We start from the raw sequence: 18,543 nt of genomic DNA on the forward strand, positions 1-18,543 counted from the left end.
TTTGATGATCCCGTGTGCTCTGCTCACATTGAGGACAGAATCATATTTTGGTGATGAGTCTTCAAGGTGTTGGTTGGGGCTGTGCTGACATCATGTTACCTAAGCAACAGAGGAAAAGAAACAGAGAGAGAGAGAGAGAAAGTGAGGGGGGGGTTGAGGGGGTGTTTTTTGAATCACCGTTAGCGTATGCTACTTGAGCTCTTTGCAATAATCACATGCAAACCTTGCCGTTTACACACAGACACCCTGCAGTTTAGTCCTGTCATATTCGAATAGTCATCAACAACATTAGCATAATTTGGCAAACATAAATATGATTTACATATTGAAATACAGCAGAATCAATCACCAAGCCTTCAGAACTACACATCAGGCAACTGCTTCCTAGTTAAAACAATAGATGAAGTACAGCATAGTCACAAACTTATCCACACACTCAGCTCATTTCCAGGACTAGTCATTAAGCTTATTGGGACCAGAAGAATCTCAGTCTTAATTAACTAGGTATTGTTTGAAATAACTGAAATACCACATTGTGAATCCACATAAATACACACACACACACACATTTCTGATTATGTCATTTCACAGATTGCTATTTATGCCTGCATACATTGCACACTTAATCTCTCTCCCTCTCTTTCACATCATTTATCTTTCTCATTAAAGATTTTGCCTTTATCCATCAAATGATTTTCTGTATTTCTGCCACGCTGTAGCTCTAAGGGTTTAGTGATGGCTTCATGCTTTATAACATCGTTGTGTTTGTTTTTGTGTGTGGGATGTTTGTGTGCCAAAGAGAATGACAGAAGCTCAGAAACTGGGTATTTACTGAATTATCTTGCCTGCTGGAGTCACATGTCCTCCGTCATTCACACTTCGAACTGAAGTCAGTTGGGATGTGTCTGCGAGCTCGCTCATCACTATTTTGGGTAATCTTCATTGCAGGGTTGTCTAAATCTTTAGGATCCTGGAAGAGATGTGGTGACTGTAATCTTCAATATGGCTGCTGGGTCTTTTCATTCAAGAGATTGTCTCCCCTTTGCAAACCATCTTCCTGTCTCTGAGCAGTTATTACCAACACTGTCTTCCACTCTATGCCTCTTTATTATCAAACTCTATTAATTAGCTTAAGTGTGTTAAATGGATCTACGCGGGTCTCTCTTTCTATGAATTATTGAAGTAAAGAGATTTTTACTCAAACGAACAATTTACTGTACGTTAATCAGACCTGTCAGCTCACTGCTACATTGAACTGTCCTCCTAATCACACAGGGTTCTTAAACAAAAATAAATTTAATATAAAACTTGTTATCTGTAAAACTGTTTATGGGGTATGTGAGACATACTGTTCGATGTAAAGAAATAAGTTTTGAGTTATTTTAAGGTATCAGGTTTGATATACGAGTTACTGGGTTTAAGGTAATACATCTGAAGTATGATGTATCAGGGTTGACAGATATCTGGTTTAATATGTGAGGTGCAGAAATTGAGAGATGAGATATCAGCACTCTTTGAGAGTGGATGGCAACTGATGCATGCTGGGATAATATGTCCGGCCGTCAAATTTGACACGGTTCTGTAAACACAACAACAGCAACTACTACTACTATCAAAACAAACCTGCCTCACTCATTTTATTCACTGTTTTTCATGCCTACCAATATATTTACGCATGTGCACATGTTTTTCATTTAATAGCATCTGTGATACTCGTTGGATATGAAAATAAATTCGCAGTCTGTCTCTGTTTCTGTGACTCTCATAGCCACTGGGGCCCAGATGTCTCTTGTGATGTTGGAGAAGAGATTCTGGTCCATTGCCAATCAGGTACTAATATGTCATCTATATTTATACAGTAAAACATTGCTAACAGTTATTGATTGTTGTGTGCATATGTGCATTTGCGGTCAATTCTGTATGAGTGTCTATGTACATGTTTTGCTAGCCTTAAAACTGCCAAAAGGTGATTGTAAATGGTATGGTAGTGATGTAATTATAACAATTATATTATAGGTGTGCTCTGATTCATTATGTTGTCTTATTATATTACATTATATATCCAGCAGTCTAATATTTCTGAACAATGAATGCACATTCGGCAGTTACCTGTCATCTGGGTATTGCTAGTCAGCTATCTTACTTCTCGTATCACTTTGCTGATCTCTATGAGTAAGCTAATAATTATGCAATAAGGCATGAGAGGCCATGCTATATTATGAATATAGGCACGGCTGAAGGGCGTTGTTAGGCACGACGTGAAGCGGAGTTATATAAATAGAATTTCCGTGAAGACATCAGAGCTGTGCTTTATCATGTATAAAACACGGCTGTTGACCAATCAGCATCCAGGACCGGAACTATCCATTTCATAAACTTATTTCAACTCAAATCAATATTTCATGTCCATTTATTTATTTATTTGGCAAGACGTCATGTAATAAGCAGGATAATGAGCAGGTAGACGGTTATTTTCGCAGTATAAACACCAATAGAACTCTGACGCAAACCGAAGGTTTTTGGAGACTCTACTGTCTCTTTCTTCTCACATAACAATTGTTCCCACAAGCATATGTACAGAAGTGTGTGTGTTTGTGAATATGTGAGCTGGATGCATTCAGTGGTGGGAGGTGAAGACAGACACAATGGTGTTAATGGTGATGCTCCTATCACTGGCTTTTGCTTGATATTTATCATATAAACGAAAGAGATGGAAAAGTGTTAAGTGAGGGGTGTGAGAGGAGGTGCTTGAAAAAATGGGGAGACGAGGCGATATCACTACCTCCAGATTCCCTCGGGAGGACACTCATTTCCTTTTTCATTTGCCTTTTTATTCATGCACCCCCAATTTTCCATCTCTCCCTAAACACTCTTCCACTTCAGCTGGCACATCAGCACTGTGTCTGTCCTCACTCTTGACTGCTGTCATATTAACTAATGCTGTATCCACTAATGTTGCAGCTAATGGAGAACCAGCAATGTAGGTTATTCTTACTGTTTTAATATTTGAAATGTTAAAATCCAAATCCATTTAGAAAATCTTTAAGGATCATCAGCATTGCATGCCAGCACAACATTGAGTGAACTATAAGATGAAACATGCATGTAGTGGGGAATAGACTGACAATAATGGCATGCATTTGTCTGCTTTTCACTCCCATCTTTCCAGCTTTTGACTGTTCTGTTACTGTCTCCGCATATATCAGAGTGTGATGTGTTGTTGCTGTTTTGAATTTGAAATATGTATGAATAATCTTTAAAAATTAGTTCCATCTTTTTCTGTCAAATATTTAGGATGTGCTGTCATTCGATAGCTCTAATGTTAATTATGGTAGATGTGTGCACTTTGTCTAACTGGCTTGTTGTGGTGTTAAGTCCCTCAACATGCATTTAATATCATATATGTGCCTTGTGTTCCATTCTGTATGCAAGTTTTTCTTTTAGGAATTTAGGTTATTGACAATAGTTTTACTAAGTACACAAAGGCAGTGTTTCTGCTTTTCACTCCTCCTGGTACTCTCCTGATACACGGCTAGAATGAAGCACACAGGAGCCCGCACAGATCATGTGATGGCTTAAAGGCAAAACAGTTATGTTATATGCAGGAGTTGGATTTGAAGCTGTCAACCTAAGCCAAAGACTTTGTATCTTTGTTCTTTTCACTGCTACTTCATCTTACCTGGATGGATATCAGGCTAATGACACAGATGTATGTAATCATTACAAATGCGGCTATAAGCAAATTATACAATAAAGCCTCAACTCTCTTAATACATATATAAATGCTCCAATTCTGTCATCTACAATCTCTATCTCTCTTTCTTTTTCACAGTGTTCAGGAGTAGAGGGGGTTTGTCCTTTAAGCTGTACTGATAATGCGGTGAGCATCTTGATGATTTATAGTGATGGACAGTAATAGAGAGTATTTGTTGCCATTCCGCATACATTTTCTCTCTTTCTTTCTTTCTTTCTTTCTTTCTTTCTTTCGTAACAGGATATTAACTGCTTTGTCATTGACAATAATGGCTTCATCATCATCTCTAAGGACAGGACTGATGTAAGAACAATTGTGTTTTAAAGTTTTTATGTGACAAGTGTTTTTTGAATCTTCAAATATTGCAATAACTTATATTACAATAAAACAAATTATTAGGATTTTTATTATTATTTTATAACTATGTAAAAATATGAAACAAAGATATATATATATATATATAATTTTTTTTTTTTTTTTTTTTTTTTTTTCAGAATAAGGGAATTTAAAAATTTTGTTTTCCAAGCCTGTCTTGGAAATAAATATAATCTCAAAAGTCATGGAAGTTTCTATGAAGAATATATATTTTCTGATTTTTCTCTGCTCTAAAGTATTTCATGATCTAGACATTGCTCTTGCATACAGATTAAAGCTTGCTCGCAAACCATAGTGATGTCCTTTCTCAGTAAACCATTCTTTTAAATCTGTTTGTTTTCTGTGAATTAGTCGCACCGGTTCACAACTCGGTCAAAATGATTCATTTGCAAATCGGTCTGAATCAAAATCTGTATCGAGTTATCACAAAAGTCAATTGGTCAAAATTGGTGGGAACCCTGGAAATAGAAAGGGCCTCTTTTTTATGTGTGTCCCTGGAGATTTAGCATAAGATGGGGAAATGACATGCAGCAAAAAATGTATCTAAAGTTCAGTTTAAATGATTTAGCAGAAAGGAGGTCACCGTAAAAAAAAAAAAAAAAAAAATGTAAGTCATGAAATGCAATGGGCCTTGAATAAGGACTTTGTGCTGTGAATAACAGATTAAAAAAAGCGCTGTTTAACATTGACTCAGCAAAGGGAAATGACTGAGGAAATGAATGACTAAATAAATAAATGCATGAGGTGTTTTCCATCATTAGAAGGGCTCGAATAGGAGAGCGAGAGAGAACAGTGCATCATCCGTGTAAATATAGAGGAGAAGAGGGATAACAGGGGTTATCTGAATAATTTAGCATGCTGGGTGCAGTAAACGCTGACTCTGATGTAGGACTGCAGCTTTACTGAGTCCACATGCTGTTTAAAATTTGATTTCAGTATTTTATCAAGCAGTGAAGTCAACATGCCCATGACATTAGAACTAAGAAGTGTTCCTATCATGAACGTCCAGGTAAAATAAATAATAAATAACTGTAAAGTCTTGAAGTCACCTGTTTCTAAACTCTCTGTATCTATAGGTTGGCAGGTTTCTGGGGGAGGTTGATGGGTCTGTGATGTCACAGCTCTTAAGAATGGGCATGTTCAAAAGGTCGGAGAAATTTCCACCGTCTTTATTTCAACTTTTTATGTCTCCTCCAGACATACATGTGTTAGGATGTAAATAATGTGCATTTGTGTGTTTTCCACAGAGTGTCTCTCTATGACTATCAGGCCATGTGTAAGGTGAATACTCACTCAGCAAGCAGTGCTCGACCCCTGCTCAGTGTAAGCATCTTCCTGTCCGTTTTAATTTACCTCCAACTAAAACACAACAGGCAGATATTACATTTCAATTTCATAAAGGAAACACAAGTGCTTGCAAGGCAGCAACAGAATAGTGTTCAGGTTTTTAGTCACCCAGGTATAGGAAATGTTTGGTTCTGGGTAAATGAAATGCCACATAAGAGCCACTATGCCGTTGTCACGACACTCAGCATGCATCTTGTTTTTGTGACACCATTTTTCCAGTGCATAAGCAGCCTAGCTACATGGTTAAATAGATACAAAAAAGGAAAGGCCAATCACAATTCAGTATGCAAATATAACAATGACGTCATCACTGCGGGTTCAATGTTGAATGGAAAACATTCTATCGCTTTAATCTTAATTTTCTATTCAGAAAAAAAAGCACACCTAAAGCTGAAATAATCTACACAAAACTGAATGGATTCTGTTAATTTTGAGCTGAAATAATTGCAGAAGTTTTAATCTTCTAGGGTTTGTCTAATACTAATAGTGTTAGGGTCTAGAACAAACCCCTAACCAAAAACTTTAAAGAATATCAATACAGTGCTACCTTGCAAGCACTATAATTATCAGTGTTATGCAATTTAAAAACTCTCTTTAAAAAAATCTCTTTAAAAAAGCTTTCCTTTTCATATCTTGGTCAGCATTCGCCTAAAATGTCATGTTATTGGTTGTGATAATATTTCTGACTCAGGGAGACAAACCTGTTAGACTTGCATCAGGCTCATTGGACTAATAAAACAACTATACATTTGTAAGGCAACTGTGACCATATGGGCAACGGTTATAGGTAAGGGATGATCTAGATATAGGCTTGGCCCTCACTCAGTGACTCTATGGGATGGTGTAGAGAAGAAGGCGATAAGATCTATGTTTTATGTCAGTCATAAGCTCAGACATATCGCTTTATTCGTTTACCCTTTAAGTTCGGATGCTGGACATTTTTATATTAAAATATTAACAACTACAGTCTTGATCAACACAAAATAGGTATCATTTGAAAGCTCAGAAGCTGTACTTTATAATGCATGTAGGCATTATGACTGAAAACTGAACAAGTGCTTTGAAACTTTCAGACAAATCAGAAGTGTACCATTTTGATAAAACATAAATACATTTTGCACTGTACATATTATTGTAATGAGTAAAAACATCAAACTAATGGCTAAGTATTTGTCTTTGACATACATGTTACATATATACAGTTGTTGCTTATAAGCCACGTTTCACTTACAACTTTACGGAAAAATAAACAGAACATAGAATATTATATGCCATTACTTAGGGGAGGTGATTATCTTTAAAACGAGCCCACCCACAAAGTAATCCGATGCATGGATCATTAAATAATCCACACAAAGCACAATGTGCACACAGCACATAATGTACTATCTGGCATCTTGCTATCTGGCTACAAACACATTAGCTTTCCTGGATCAGATGACGCCATCGGAAATGCTCTAACTTCATGGAACACTAAACCAATTGGATTGGGTTCTGATTGCTCCAACCAGTGATGATAGTCCTCCATATTTGCATAGAGAGTAATGTGATCAGTCACAGTAATTACATATGGCAACCAAGTCATCATGACACAGACTCAATGATGACACAAATGGCACAGAATGAAACTCATTCTGTGAAATCTCTTTACTAATATCATGTCTGGATGCAATGCAAACCTTTAGTCATTGTTGTGTTTGCATGTATGATTCGTTCTTATGTACAATTATTATATTTTATTTGTTTGGAGAGACTTTTAGACACTTTTTGGACACTAGGATAAATTATTTTGTAATGCTATAACTTTTGATTGCTTTGTCATATCAACACAAAATTGTACTCAGTTACAAGTGACATGATTGGGAACAAAACAAAAGCATTTCTTCGGAGGTACCTTATTTACACCCTGAGATATATCATGTAAAATCAGAACAATAAAAAAATTATTTTTGGCTCAAGGTTTTTGTGATTTTTCAACATTTTCTTAGGCTAAGAGTCTCAGAATTGATCATAATCTATATCATTCAAATATTGGAAAAGTGTTCTTTTAAATGATACTAAACACTTGACCCTCCTTGCTTTTTTTTTTTTTATTTATTTTTGTCAATTTTTTGGTCAAGTAACTGTATAATACTTTAATTTTGGGTTAGCCACTGAAACAGGAAGTCTTTAAAAACACCCTCAGAGCTTAAAGTGTTAATTGCTTTATTCATTTAAACCACACAATGAGGACTTTAAAACATTTCAGCATTTTCTGTGAAGCTGCTTTTAAACTATGTGTGTTGTGAAAAGCCCTTTACAAATAAAAATGACCTGACAAATTCTCACTGTAATAGAAATGAAAGGATGCTTGATTGATTGCTTTTCCCCCTCATTCTGCTTTTCTTCCTCTCTCAGCCATTTTATAACCTGCTGGCAGGACTGAAATGGTTCCTATCAAACTTCCTATTGTACGTGAGGCTGTTTTAGAACACTTTCTACTGTTTAAAACATAAATTACTCAGTTTGTCCCTTGTAAAATCAGACATTTTCCCTCTGCAAGGTTTTTACTGGACTTCAACATCTACAGTCTGTGGCAGTCAGATTATTTTGTGGAGGGTATGTGTAGACTCATTAGTTAAAAACTGCCCGTAAAGTAAAGCCATCACTTGACATTCATCATGCATTTGTATTACCTGTCTTTATTGTGCTGCTTTCTTGTCTTCCCTCATCATCTTCATCGCCTGCTCTTTAATTTCTATAAACCCTGTATCCTTCCTTCATCTTGATGTGTCACAGCAAAGACTTCATTCCATTCATGTAAGTGCTGTCCTCCTCACCATGCGTGTGTGCTATTGCTTGTACTGTTTGTGAAGGAGAGAGCAGAGAAACACTTGGTCATGGATTTCACAGCGATATTCTTCATCAAAAGTGACAGATATTTTTACTGCTGTCTAGACTATTGAAATCAATGTAGTTTATCGCTTGTTTACTTGATGAAGTTCGTTAAAAAAATTAGGCATTGTAAATTCACATGTATCATTTATCTTAAAAGATAACTAAGTTTGCTTCACTCTGTAGCCAGTAAGAAATCAAGGAGTGGCATTCTGCAGCCATGTGACACGGAGTATCCCAGCTTCATCTATGAACCATCAATCAAAGAAACCAACAGCATCATTAAGTGTGGGAGATGTCAAAAGTAAGAGCACACACACATCCTTTGACTTTGACATGGAAAAGCCAGCTCTGACGCCTTCAGTCCGTTTCCTTTCTTTTTGACGCTCTGATTCCCTCTAGTGGTGGTGACAAATATGCAGATATGAAGGAAATTTAAATTTTAGGCATATTGCTTCATTTTCACAGAGAAAATGAGAATCATTTACCATTAATGTCCAGAAGTGCTCTCCTGCACACATTGTCTCTTACAATATTAAGAAAATACTTTCTTGCTGGTATGTGCTAGTTACTAGTTACGAGAAAAAACTACACGGTCTCACTTCACTTCAAAGCGCGAATTAAACAATGTTTTCAGGAGGTTTAACTGTTTTTAAAAGGAATATATATATATATATATATATATATATATATATATATATATATATATATATATATATATATATATATATATATATATATATATATATATATATATATATAAACTAGAAATCGCTCGAGCAGCTTAATGTTGCGATGGCTACCTCCTCGTGCAAACCTCTGTTCTCGAATATTCCGTGTTCAATACAAGTGAATCTCAATCGACAGTCTTTGTGGCATGATGTGGACTAAATTTCTGCTTTTTTTTTTCTTTTTTCTTTTTTTTTTTTAAGAAAAGGAGGGACGAGACGAAACTTTTGTGGTAATCAATATTATGCCACAAATGCTGTCGACTGAGCTTAACTTGTATTGAACCCGGAATATTCCTTTATATGTGGTTTGAATACACTGCTTAAGCGTCCCTTATGTAATATGTCAAATAAAAACTGAAGTTAGATTTACTCCCTCTAAACGCTTTCACCATGTCTACACAAGGCGCCTTCATTGACACGACGCCACGCTCCAGTGCAGACAGCTTCATTGATTATCATGTTAAACTTGTAAATACTTGTAAATTGAGTAAATTAGATTTCTTTCATTCTTTCTGTTATTGCATGCAGGATGTTTGTGATTCAGCAGATTCCTGACAGTAATCTGTTGTTGCTGGTGATTCAGGCAGATTGTGACTGTTCTAGGCAGTACTCACCCATCACCATGGAGCCCAAAGAGGTCAAATATATCCTTAACACGCAATCCAGGGTTTCCAGACCAAAGGAGATCTGTAATTTTAGCCATGTCAGGAAACAAAATACAACCCCAATCCCAAAAAAGTTGGGACAGTTTGAAAAATGCTAATAAAAACAAAAAGGAGTGATTTGTAAATTATATTCACCCTTTGCTATATTGAAAGCACTACAACTAAACATTATATACAGTTGTGCTCAAACATTTGCATACCCTTGGAGAATTGGTAATATATGTACCATTTTTAAAGAAAACATGAGTGAGCAGGCAAAACACATTTCTTTTATTTCTTATGGGATTCATATTCAACTGTAGGTTATAACAGAATGGCACAATCATAAAACAAAACATGGCAACAAAGAAAAAAATGAAATGACCCCTGTTCAAAAGTCTGCATACCCTTAGTTCTTAATACTGTGTATTGCCCCCTGAAACATAAATGACAGCGTGCAGTCTTTTGTAATAGTTGTCTACGAGGCCCCAAATTCTTGCAGCTGGTATAGCTGCCCATTCGTCTTGGCAAAATGCCTCCAGGTCATGCAAAGTCTTTGGTCGTTTTGCATGAACCACACGTTTGAGATCTCCCCAGAGTGGCTCGATGATATTAAGGTCAGGAGACTTGTGATGGCCACTCCAGAACCTTCACCTTTTTCTGCTGTAACCACTGGAGGGTCAACTTGGCCTTGTGCTTAGGGTCATTGTCGTACTGGAAAATCCAAGAGCGTCCCATGCGCAGCTTTCGTGCAGAAGAATGCAAATTGTCTGCCAGTATTTTCTGATAACATGCTGCATTCATCTTGCCATCAATTTTCACAAGATTCCCCGTGCCTTTAGAGCTCACACCCCCCCAAAACATCAGTGAGCCACCACCATGCTTCACAGTGGGGATGGTATTCTTTTCACTATAGGCCTTGTTGACCCCTCTCCAAACATAGCACTTATGGTTGTGACCATAAAGCTCTATTTTGGTCTCGTCACTCCAAATTACAGTGTGCCAGAAGCTGTGAGGCGTGTCAAGGTGTTGTTGGGCATATTGTAACCGGGCTTTTTTGTGGCATTGGCGCAGTAAAGGTTTCTTTCTAGCAACTCGACCATGCAGCTCATTTTTGTTCAAGTATTGTCGTATTGTGCTCCTTGAAACAACCACACCGTCTTTTTCCAGAGCAGCCTGTATTTCTCCTGAGGTTACCTGTGGGTTTTTCTTTGTATCCTGAACAATTCTTCTGGCAGTTGTGGCTGAAATCTTTCTTGGTCTACCTGACCTTGGCTTGGTATCAAGAGATCCCCGAATTTTCCACTTCTTAATAAGTGATTGAACAGTACTGACTGGCATTTTCAAGGCTTTGGATATCTTTTTATATCCTTTTCCATCTTTATAAAGTTCCTTTACCTTGTTACACAGGTCTTTTGACAGTTCTTTTCTGCTCCCCATGGCTCAGTATCTAGCCTGCTCAGTGCATTCACGTGAGAGCTGACAAACTCATTGACTATTTATACACAGGCACTAATTGCAATTTTAAAGCCACAGGTGTGTGAAATTAAACTTTAATTGCCATTTAAACCTGTGTGTGTCCCCTTTTGTGTCTGTAACAAGGAAAAACATTCAAGGGTATGTAAACTTTTGATCAGGGCCATTTGGGTGATTTCTGTTATCATTATGATTTAAAAAGGAGCCAAACAACTATGTGATAATAAATGGCTTCATATGATCACTATCCTTAAATAAAAGACTTTTTTTTTTGCATGATCAGTCATATTTTCAAAATCAATGCCAAAATTTCTGCCAGGGTATGCAAACTTTTGAGCACAACTGTATATATTATATGTATTTTACCTTGTGAATATCATTGTTTTTTTTTTAATGTACAGTAATTTCAAATCAGATTATTGCAACACACTCCAAAAAAGTTGAGACAGGGGCAATTTAAGACTAGTAACAATTTACAAGTTAAAATAACAAGGTGATGTGAAGCAGGAGATGTTAAACAGATGAGGCAATTGTATCATAGTATATAAGGAGCCTCCAAAAACAGCCTAGTCCTTCAAGAGCAAGGATCATTCGAGACTTGTCAATTTGCCAACTGATGCTTCATTAAATAATCCAGCACTTTGAGAACAATGTTCCCCAAAGACAAATTGGAAGGATTTTGAGCATTTCACCCTCTACAGTTCACAATATCGTTAAAAGATTCAAGGAATCTGGTCAAATCTCGGTGCGTAAAAGGCAAGACGAAAACCACTTCTGAATGCCCGTGATCTCTGATCCCTCAGACATCACCATCTTAAAAAACATCATTCATCTGTAATAGATATCATGAACATGGGCTTGGGATTACTTTAGTAAACCTTTGTTAGTCAACACCATTTGCCGCTGCATCCACAGATGCAAGTTAAGACTTTATTATGCAAAGCAGAAGCCCTACATCAACACTGACCAGCAGCACTGCCGACTTCTCTGGGCTAGGGATTACTTTAGTAAACCTTTGTTAGTCAACACCATTCGCCACTGCATCCACAAATGCAAGTTAAGACTTTACTATGCAAAGCAGAAGCCATACATCAACACTGTCCAGAAGCGCTGCCGACTGCTCTAGGCTCGGTCTCATCTTAGATGGAAAGCAGAACAGTGGAACCGTGTTTTTTGGTCCGAAGAGTCCACATTTAAAAAAGCTTTTGAAAAACACAGCCGTCATGTTCTCTGGGACAAAGAGGATGAGGACAATCCAAGCTGTTATCAGCGTCAGGTCCAAAAGCCAGTGTCTGTATGGGCCAGGGGTGTGTCAGTGCCCAAATGATTAATAAGTGTTATCAGAAGAAATGGTGTTTTCACAGTGGTAAACACTCAACTGTCCCGAATTTTTTGGAGAGTGTTGCAATCATCTGATTTGAAATTACTGTACATTTTCAAAAAACAATGAAATTCACAAGGTAAAACATCATATTATGTGTAGTTGTAGTGCTTTCAATATAGCAGAGGGTGAATATCATTTACAAATCACTCCTTTTTGTTTTTAATTAGCATTTTTCAAACTGTCCCAACTTTTTCAGAATTGGGGTTGTAAAATGAAAATGAATATTTGAAAAGAAAATACTTGTTTACTTGAGTTTTTCTTAACCTCTGAGCACACAACGCCTCAGTAAAATGTGACCGAATGAGATCTCAGAAGATACGAAGACGGCCTGAATCTTGCCACGCTTACCACCCTCAAGTAAAGTCACAAACACACTTACTAGACAGCCTTTCATTTTCGTTGAACGACTGTCATGCTTGTCTTCTTTTATTAAAATCTATCAGTAATTTAAATCCACTCATATAGTCTACTTCTCATAGATCTCTGGTACATATTCTGTGTCTCTGATCTATTTCAGGAAAATGCCAAGGACTGTGGTGGGGCCGTGATAATAAGCCTGTCCATCATGCTGTTCCAAGCCTGTTTATTGGTTTCTGCGCTCATCCGTCAATGACAGACAGTTTATTAAACTTCCAAGACAAAGTCACACATAGGACGCACACTCAACTCATGCTGTTTTATACACAATAATATGAGTTTGGACAAGAACAGATGATCTCAATGTTCTACTGTGTTATGTCTTCAACATCAAGTGTATGTAGCTTAACAAGTTACTTTTTATACATTTGTGGATTTTTTTAAGGAGAGCTGAGATTTGTTGTACTGTGACATTATGGAAGAGAATTTACAGAATTTATATGAAGAAGGAGAAAAATGTGCAGATGCCTCATAATGTGCATAGATATAGGTGTGTGTGTGGGGGGGGGGGGGGGGGGATTTGGTCATGGCTTTTCAAAGCTTTCTTTGTAGCCAGAGGTGACTGTTGGAGTAATAAATGACCATCATGACATGAATATGTCTCTCAGAGGTTGTTTGGGGAATTTAAAGATTGATTTTATTAACCTTTGTGGTTCATGGTTGTCTGTTCAGCAATTGCAGTTTTTGGACAACCGTTATGACTATGCATAATTAATAAAAACATATTATATAAAAATGACTCAATAGTTATTACTGACTATTATAAATTTCTGAATAAAATACAAAAATGAGTCACGTTTACTTATTTGCATTAAATATATTGTAGTATGTGTGTTATTTTCTCAGGTATAAATGTCTGAGAAGTTTTCTTTTTTTATTGAAGTGTGTATGTGGTTGATTTTGTTTTTTCTGATGTCACAGGCTCACAGCACATTTGCTGTGGTGTTTAGGATGTGAAGTTGCTGTCAATGAAAATACTGCATTGCATGAATCCCATGTGTCTTACTGTACACCTTAAACTTAATTTTGAAACAATTCTAAACATCAAGTCTCTATGCTGAAGTAAACAAAGACATTTCTTGTTGGGATGAATAAAGTATCTTTTATGATATCTTGAAGGTATTGTTTCTTGTCAGATCTTGCATCACAGAATGTGATTAAAAAAAATTATATCATATTTATGATATTATCCTTCTGAGATATATTGTTTTGAACATACAGTTGCAATTGAAATTATTCAACCCCCCCAAGACAGTAAGGATTTACAAAGGTAAGCTTTTCTGATGACCCAGAATTTTTAAACTTTACATCTATATCAGTTGAGTGACACATTCGAAGTCAGTGTGAATATATAACCTAATGTTTGTAAATAGCAGGATTTTTTAAAAATACAGCCATGTCATAATTATTCAACCCCTATTGCATTTAGCTGTTTCTTAATATGTAAGGCTACACAAGTAATTGTTTTAAAACAAAATTAAGTCATCAGTCTGCAATGGCACTTATTTTAGTTTTAAAATTTAAGTTTAGCATTGTAAGAAAAAATGTATTTCTATGCAAAAAATGCAATTAAAAATAAGCTGTCTCAAAAGATAATAGAGGAGATTATTTTATTACACAAGAAAGGTCATGGCTAAAAGTACATTTCCAAGGCACTTCAATTTCCAACAGACAAAGCTGGCAGCACCATTCATACATTTTTTTAAATATGGTACAACAGCAACCTTCTTGGGGTGTGGAAGAAAGCAAAACTTCACCAAGGGAAATGTTGACTTGAATATTCAAGAAGTAATAGGAAAGTAGGAAAGAACTGTGGAGTCCTGGAAGAAGGTTTTATAGATGTATGACACTAAACTGAAAATGAGTTTTACACCCATGGGTCAGCTGTACATCTGGAGTAAGATGACAAGATGATGACAAGAACGACACCATCCCCACAGTCAAGCATGGAGGTGGGTCAGTCCTGTTATTGGGGTGTTTTGCGGCTGCAGGAAACAGCTATCCTGACACCATGGATTCTTTCAGGTATCAGGCCGTTTTGGCATGAAAAATGTGATGCCTTCAGTGTGAAAATTGAAGCTCATGATCACTGGACTTTCCAGCAAGACAATAACACCAAGAATACATCCAAGCTGTCCAAAATCTGGTTCAGGGATAGGTCGTGGAATGTCCTTAAATGGCCCTTTCAGTCCATCATTAAAATCCCATTGCAAACCTTTGTTGGGATTTCAAGGAAGCAGTGGCAGCACAGAAACTAAAGAAAGTCAATGAGCTGGAAGCTTTTGCTCATGAGAAATGTGTAAAACTTCTAATAGAGAGGTGTCCGAAGCCTGAGAACACTTACCTGAAATATTTATTTGCTGTTATTAAGGATAAAGGATGCTCCACAATTGATTGACTTTGGGGGTTGAATATTTTTGACATGACATTTGCGGAGAGAATTAGTTATTTTTTATTTTAAAATGTGGGTAAACTGAACTCTTTGTTCTCAAAATCACTCAAATGTGTTTTCAAAACTTACTTTGACTGTTTAATGAGGTTTTAGTTGATGAGTTTTAATTCACATCACCAGAATATATTGCTGGTCAGGGGGGTTGAATAATTTTGATTGCAACTGTATGTATGTCTCTTAAAATGTCACGATATTAGGTCCTAGTTTGTCTTAAAAGGAATATTTCATGTTCAATACAGGTTAAGCTAAATCGACAGCATTTGTGGCATAATGATGATTAGCACAAAAATGTATTTCAACTTATTCCTCTTTTTAAAAAAAAAAAAAAAAAAAAAAGAGGAAGCAAAAATCTGTGTTACAGTGAGGCACTTACAATGGAAGTGAATGGGGGCCAATCTGTAAAATATTAAAATACTCACTATTTCAAAAGTATAGCCACAAGACATAAACAATATGCATGTAACATGATTTTAGTGTGATCAGATCTCTTACTAACCTTTTCTAGATTTATATCCAATTTTACAATTTCGTTGCTATGATGACGTAATGCTGTACAGGTGCATCTCAATAAATTAGAATGTCGTGGAAAAGTTCATTTATTTCAGTAATTCAACTCAAATTGTGAAACTCATGTATTAAATAAATTCAATGTACACAGACTGAAGTAGTTTAAGTCTTTGGTTCTTTTAATTGTGATGATTTTGGCTCACATTTAACAAAAACCCACCAATTCACTATCTCAAAAAATTAGAATATGGTGACATGCCAATCAGCTAATCAACTCAGAACACCTGCAAAGGTTTCCTGAGCCTTCAAAATGGTCTCTCAGATTGGTTCACTAGGCTACACAATCATGGGGAAGACTGCTGATCTGACAGTTGTCCAGAAGACAATCATGTAAGCCACAAACATTCATTGCCAAAGAAGCTGGCTGTTCACAGAGTGCTGTATCCAAGCATGTTAACAGAAAGTTGAGTGGAAGGAAAAAGTGTGGAAGAAAAAGATGCACAACCAACCGAGAGAACCGCAGCCTTATGAGGATTGTCAAGCAAAATCGATTCAAGAATTTGGGTGAACTTCACAAGGAATGGACTGAGACTGGGGTCAAGGCATCAAGAGCCACCACACACAGACGTGTCAAGGAATTTGGCTACAGTTGTCGTATTCCTCTTGTTAAGCCACTCCTGAACCACAGACAACGTCAGAGGCGTCTTACCTGGGCTAAGGAGAAGAAGAACTGGACTGTTGCCCAGTGGTCCAAAGTCCTCTTTTCAGATGAGAGCAAGTTTTGTATTTCATTTGGAAACCAAGGTCCTGGAGTCTGGAGGAAGGGTGGAGAAGCTCATAGCCCAAGTTGCTTGAAGTCCAGTGTTAAGTTTCCACAGTCTGTGATGATTTGGGGTGCAATGTCATCTGCTGGTGTTGGTCCATTGTGTTTTTTGAAAACCAATGTCACTGCACCCATTTACCAATTAATTTTGGAGCACTTCATGCTTCCTTCTGCTGACCAGCTTTTTAAAGATGCTGATTTCATTTTCCAGCAGGACTTGGCATCTGCCCACACTGCCAAAAGCACCAAAAGTTGGTTAAATGACCATGGTGTTGGTGTGCTTGACTGGCCAGCAAACTCACCAGACCTGAACCCCATAGAGAATCTATGGGGTATTGTCAAGAGGAAAATGAGAAACAAGAGACCAAAAAATGCAGATGAGCTGAAGGCCACTGTCAGAGAAACCTGGGCTTCCATACCACCTCAGCAGTGCCACAAACTGATCACCTCCATGCCACGCCGAATTGAGGCAGTAATTAAAGCAAAAGGAGCCCCTACCAAGTGTTGAGTACATATACAGTAAATTAACATACTTTCCAGAAGGCCAACAATTCACTAAAAATGTTTTTTTTTTTATTGGTCTTATGATGTATTCTAATTTTGAGATGGTGAATTGGTGGGTTTTTGTTAAATGTGAGCCAAAATCATCACAATTAAAAGAACCAAAGACTTAAACTACTTCAGTCTGTGTGCATTGAATTTATTTAATACACGAGTTTCACAATTTGAGTTGAATTACTGAAATAAATGAACTTTTCCATGACATTCTAATTTATTGAGATGCACCTGTATATCTTAAAACAACAGTAAAATTGACAATTCAAAAGACTTTACAGCACAAATAATGCACAAGTTCTAACAGAAGAATTAATGTAAGTGCTTTTATATAATTATAAGCTTCACATTTTTGCCTTTAAACCCTCTAAAAATTGGCCCTGATCAGTTCCATTGTAAGTGCCTCAATGCAACCATAAGTGGGCACGTCTACATATAGACATATATATATATATACACACACACTGGCAGCAAAAAGTTTGGAATAATGTACAGATTTTGCTCTTATGGAAAGAAATTGGTACTTTAATTCACCAAAGTTGCATTCAACTGATCACAATGTATAGTCAGGACGTTAATAATGTGAAAAATTACTATTACAATTTGAAAAAAAAAATTCAGAACTTCTTAAACTACTTCAAAGAGTTCTCATCAAAAAATCCTCCACGTGTAGCAATGACAGCTTTGCAGATCCTTGTTATTCTAGCTGTCAGTTTGTCCAGATACTCAGGTGACATTTCACCCCACACTTCCTGTAGCACTTGCCATAGATGTGGCTGTCTTGTCGGGCACTTCTCATGCACCTTACAGTCTAGCTGATCCCACAAAAGCTCAATGGGGTTAAGATCCATAACACTCTTTTCCAATTATCTGTTGTCCAATGTCTGTGTTTCTTTGCCCACTCTAAACTTTTCTTATTGTTTTTCTGTTTCAAAAGTGTCTTTTTCTTTGCAGTTCTTACCATAAGTCCTGCACCCCTGAGTCTTCTCTTTACTGTTGTACATGAAACTGGCGTTGAGCAGGTAGAATTCAATGAAGCTGTCAGCTGAGGACATGTGAGGCGTCTATTTCTCAAACTAGAGACTCTGATGTACTTATCCTCTTGTTTAGTTGTACATCTGGCCTTCCACATCTCTTTCTGTCCTTGTTAGAGCCAGTTGTCCTTTGTCTTTGAAGAGTGTAGTGCACACCTTTGTATGAAATC

The 18,543-nt window shown here is 36.8% G+C and overlaps 1 protein-coding gene across 2 annotated transcripts in view; it reads left to right on the plus strand.

The window, feature by feature from the left end:
• Nucleotides 1-13,491, plus strand: part of cacna2d4a (calcium channel, voltage-dependent, alpha 2/delta subunit 4a) — a 47,906-nt gene extending 34,415 nt beyond the window's left edge. The window contains exons 27-38 of one of the 2 annotated variants that reach the window (XM_051687879.1): nucleotides 1,769-1,830; nucleotides 3,833-3,880; nucleotides 3,995-4,057; nucleotides 5,206-5,276; nucleotides 5,377-5,452; nucleotides 7,874-7,926; nucleotides 8,019-8,074; nucleotides 8,255-8,275; nucleotides 8,537-8,654; nucleotides 9,610-9,725; nucleotides 12,860-12,942; nucleotides 13,103-13,491. In XM_051687879.1, the coding sequence (XP_051543839.1) occupies nucleotides 1,769-1,830; nucleotides 3,833-3,880; nucleotides 3,995-4,057; nucleotides 5,206-5,276; nucleotides 5,377-5,452; nucleotides 7,874-7,926; nucleotides 8,019-8,074; nucleotides 8,255-8,275; nucleotides 8,537-8,654; nucleotides 9,610-9,725; nucleotides 12,860-12,942; nucleotides 13,103-13,198 (863 nt within the window). In that variant the 3' untranslated portion in view covers nucleotides 13,199-13,491. Of the gene's footprint in view, nucleotides 1-1,768; nucleotides 1,831-3,694; nucleotides 3,710-3,832; nucleotides 3,881-3,994; nucleotides 4,058-5,205; nucleotides 5,277-5,376; nucleotides 5,453-7,873; nucleotides 7,927-8,018; nucleotides 8,075-8,254; nucleotides 8,276-8,536; nucleotides 8,655-9,609; nucleotides 9,727-12,859; nucleotides 12,943-13,102 lie in introns of those variants that run through there. The other variant, XM_051687877.1, reaches the window with a different exon arrangement.
• The last annotated feature ends 5,052 nt before the right edge of the window (nucleotides 13,492-18,543 follow it).

This window comes from Myxocyprinus asiaticus, chromosome 45, assembly GCF_019703515.2.
Source record: "Myxocyprinus asiaticus isolate MX2 ecotype Aquarium Trade chromosome 45, UBuf_Myxa_2, whole genome shotgun sequence".
NCBI lineage: Eukaryota > Metazoa > Chordata > Actinopteri > Cypriniformes > Catostomidae > Myxocyprinus > Myxocyprinus asiaticus.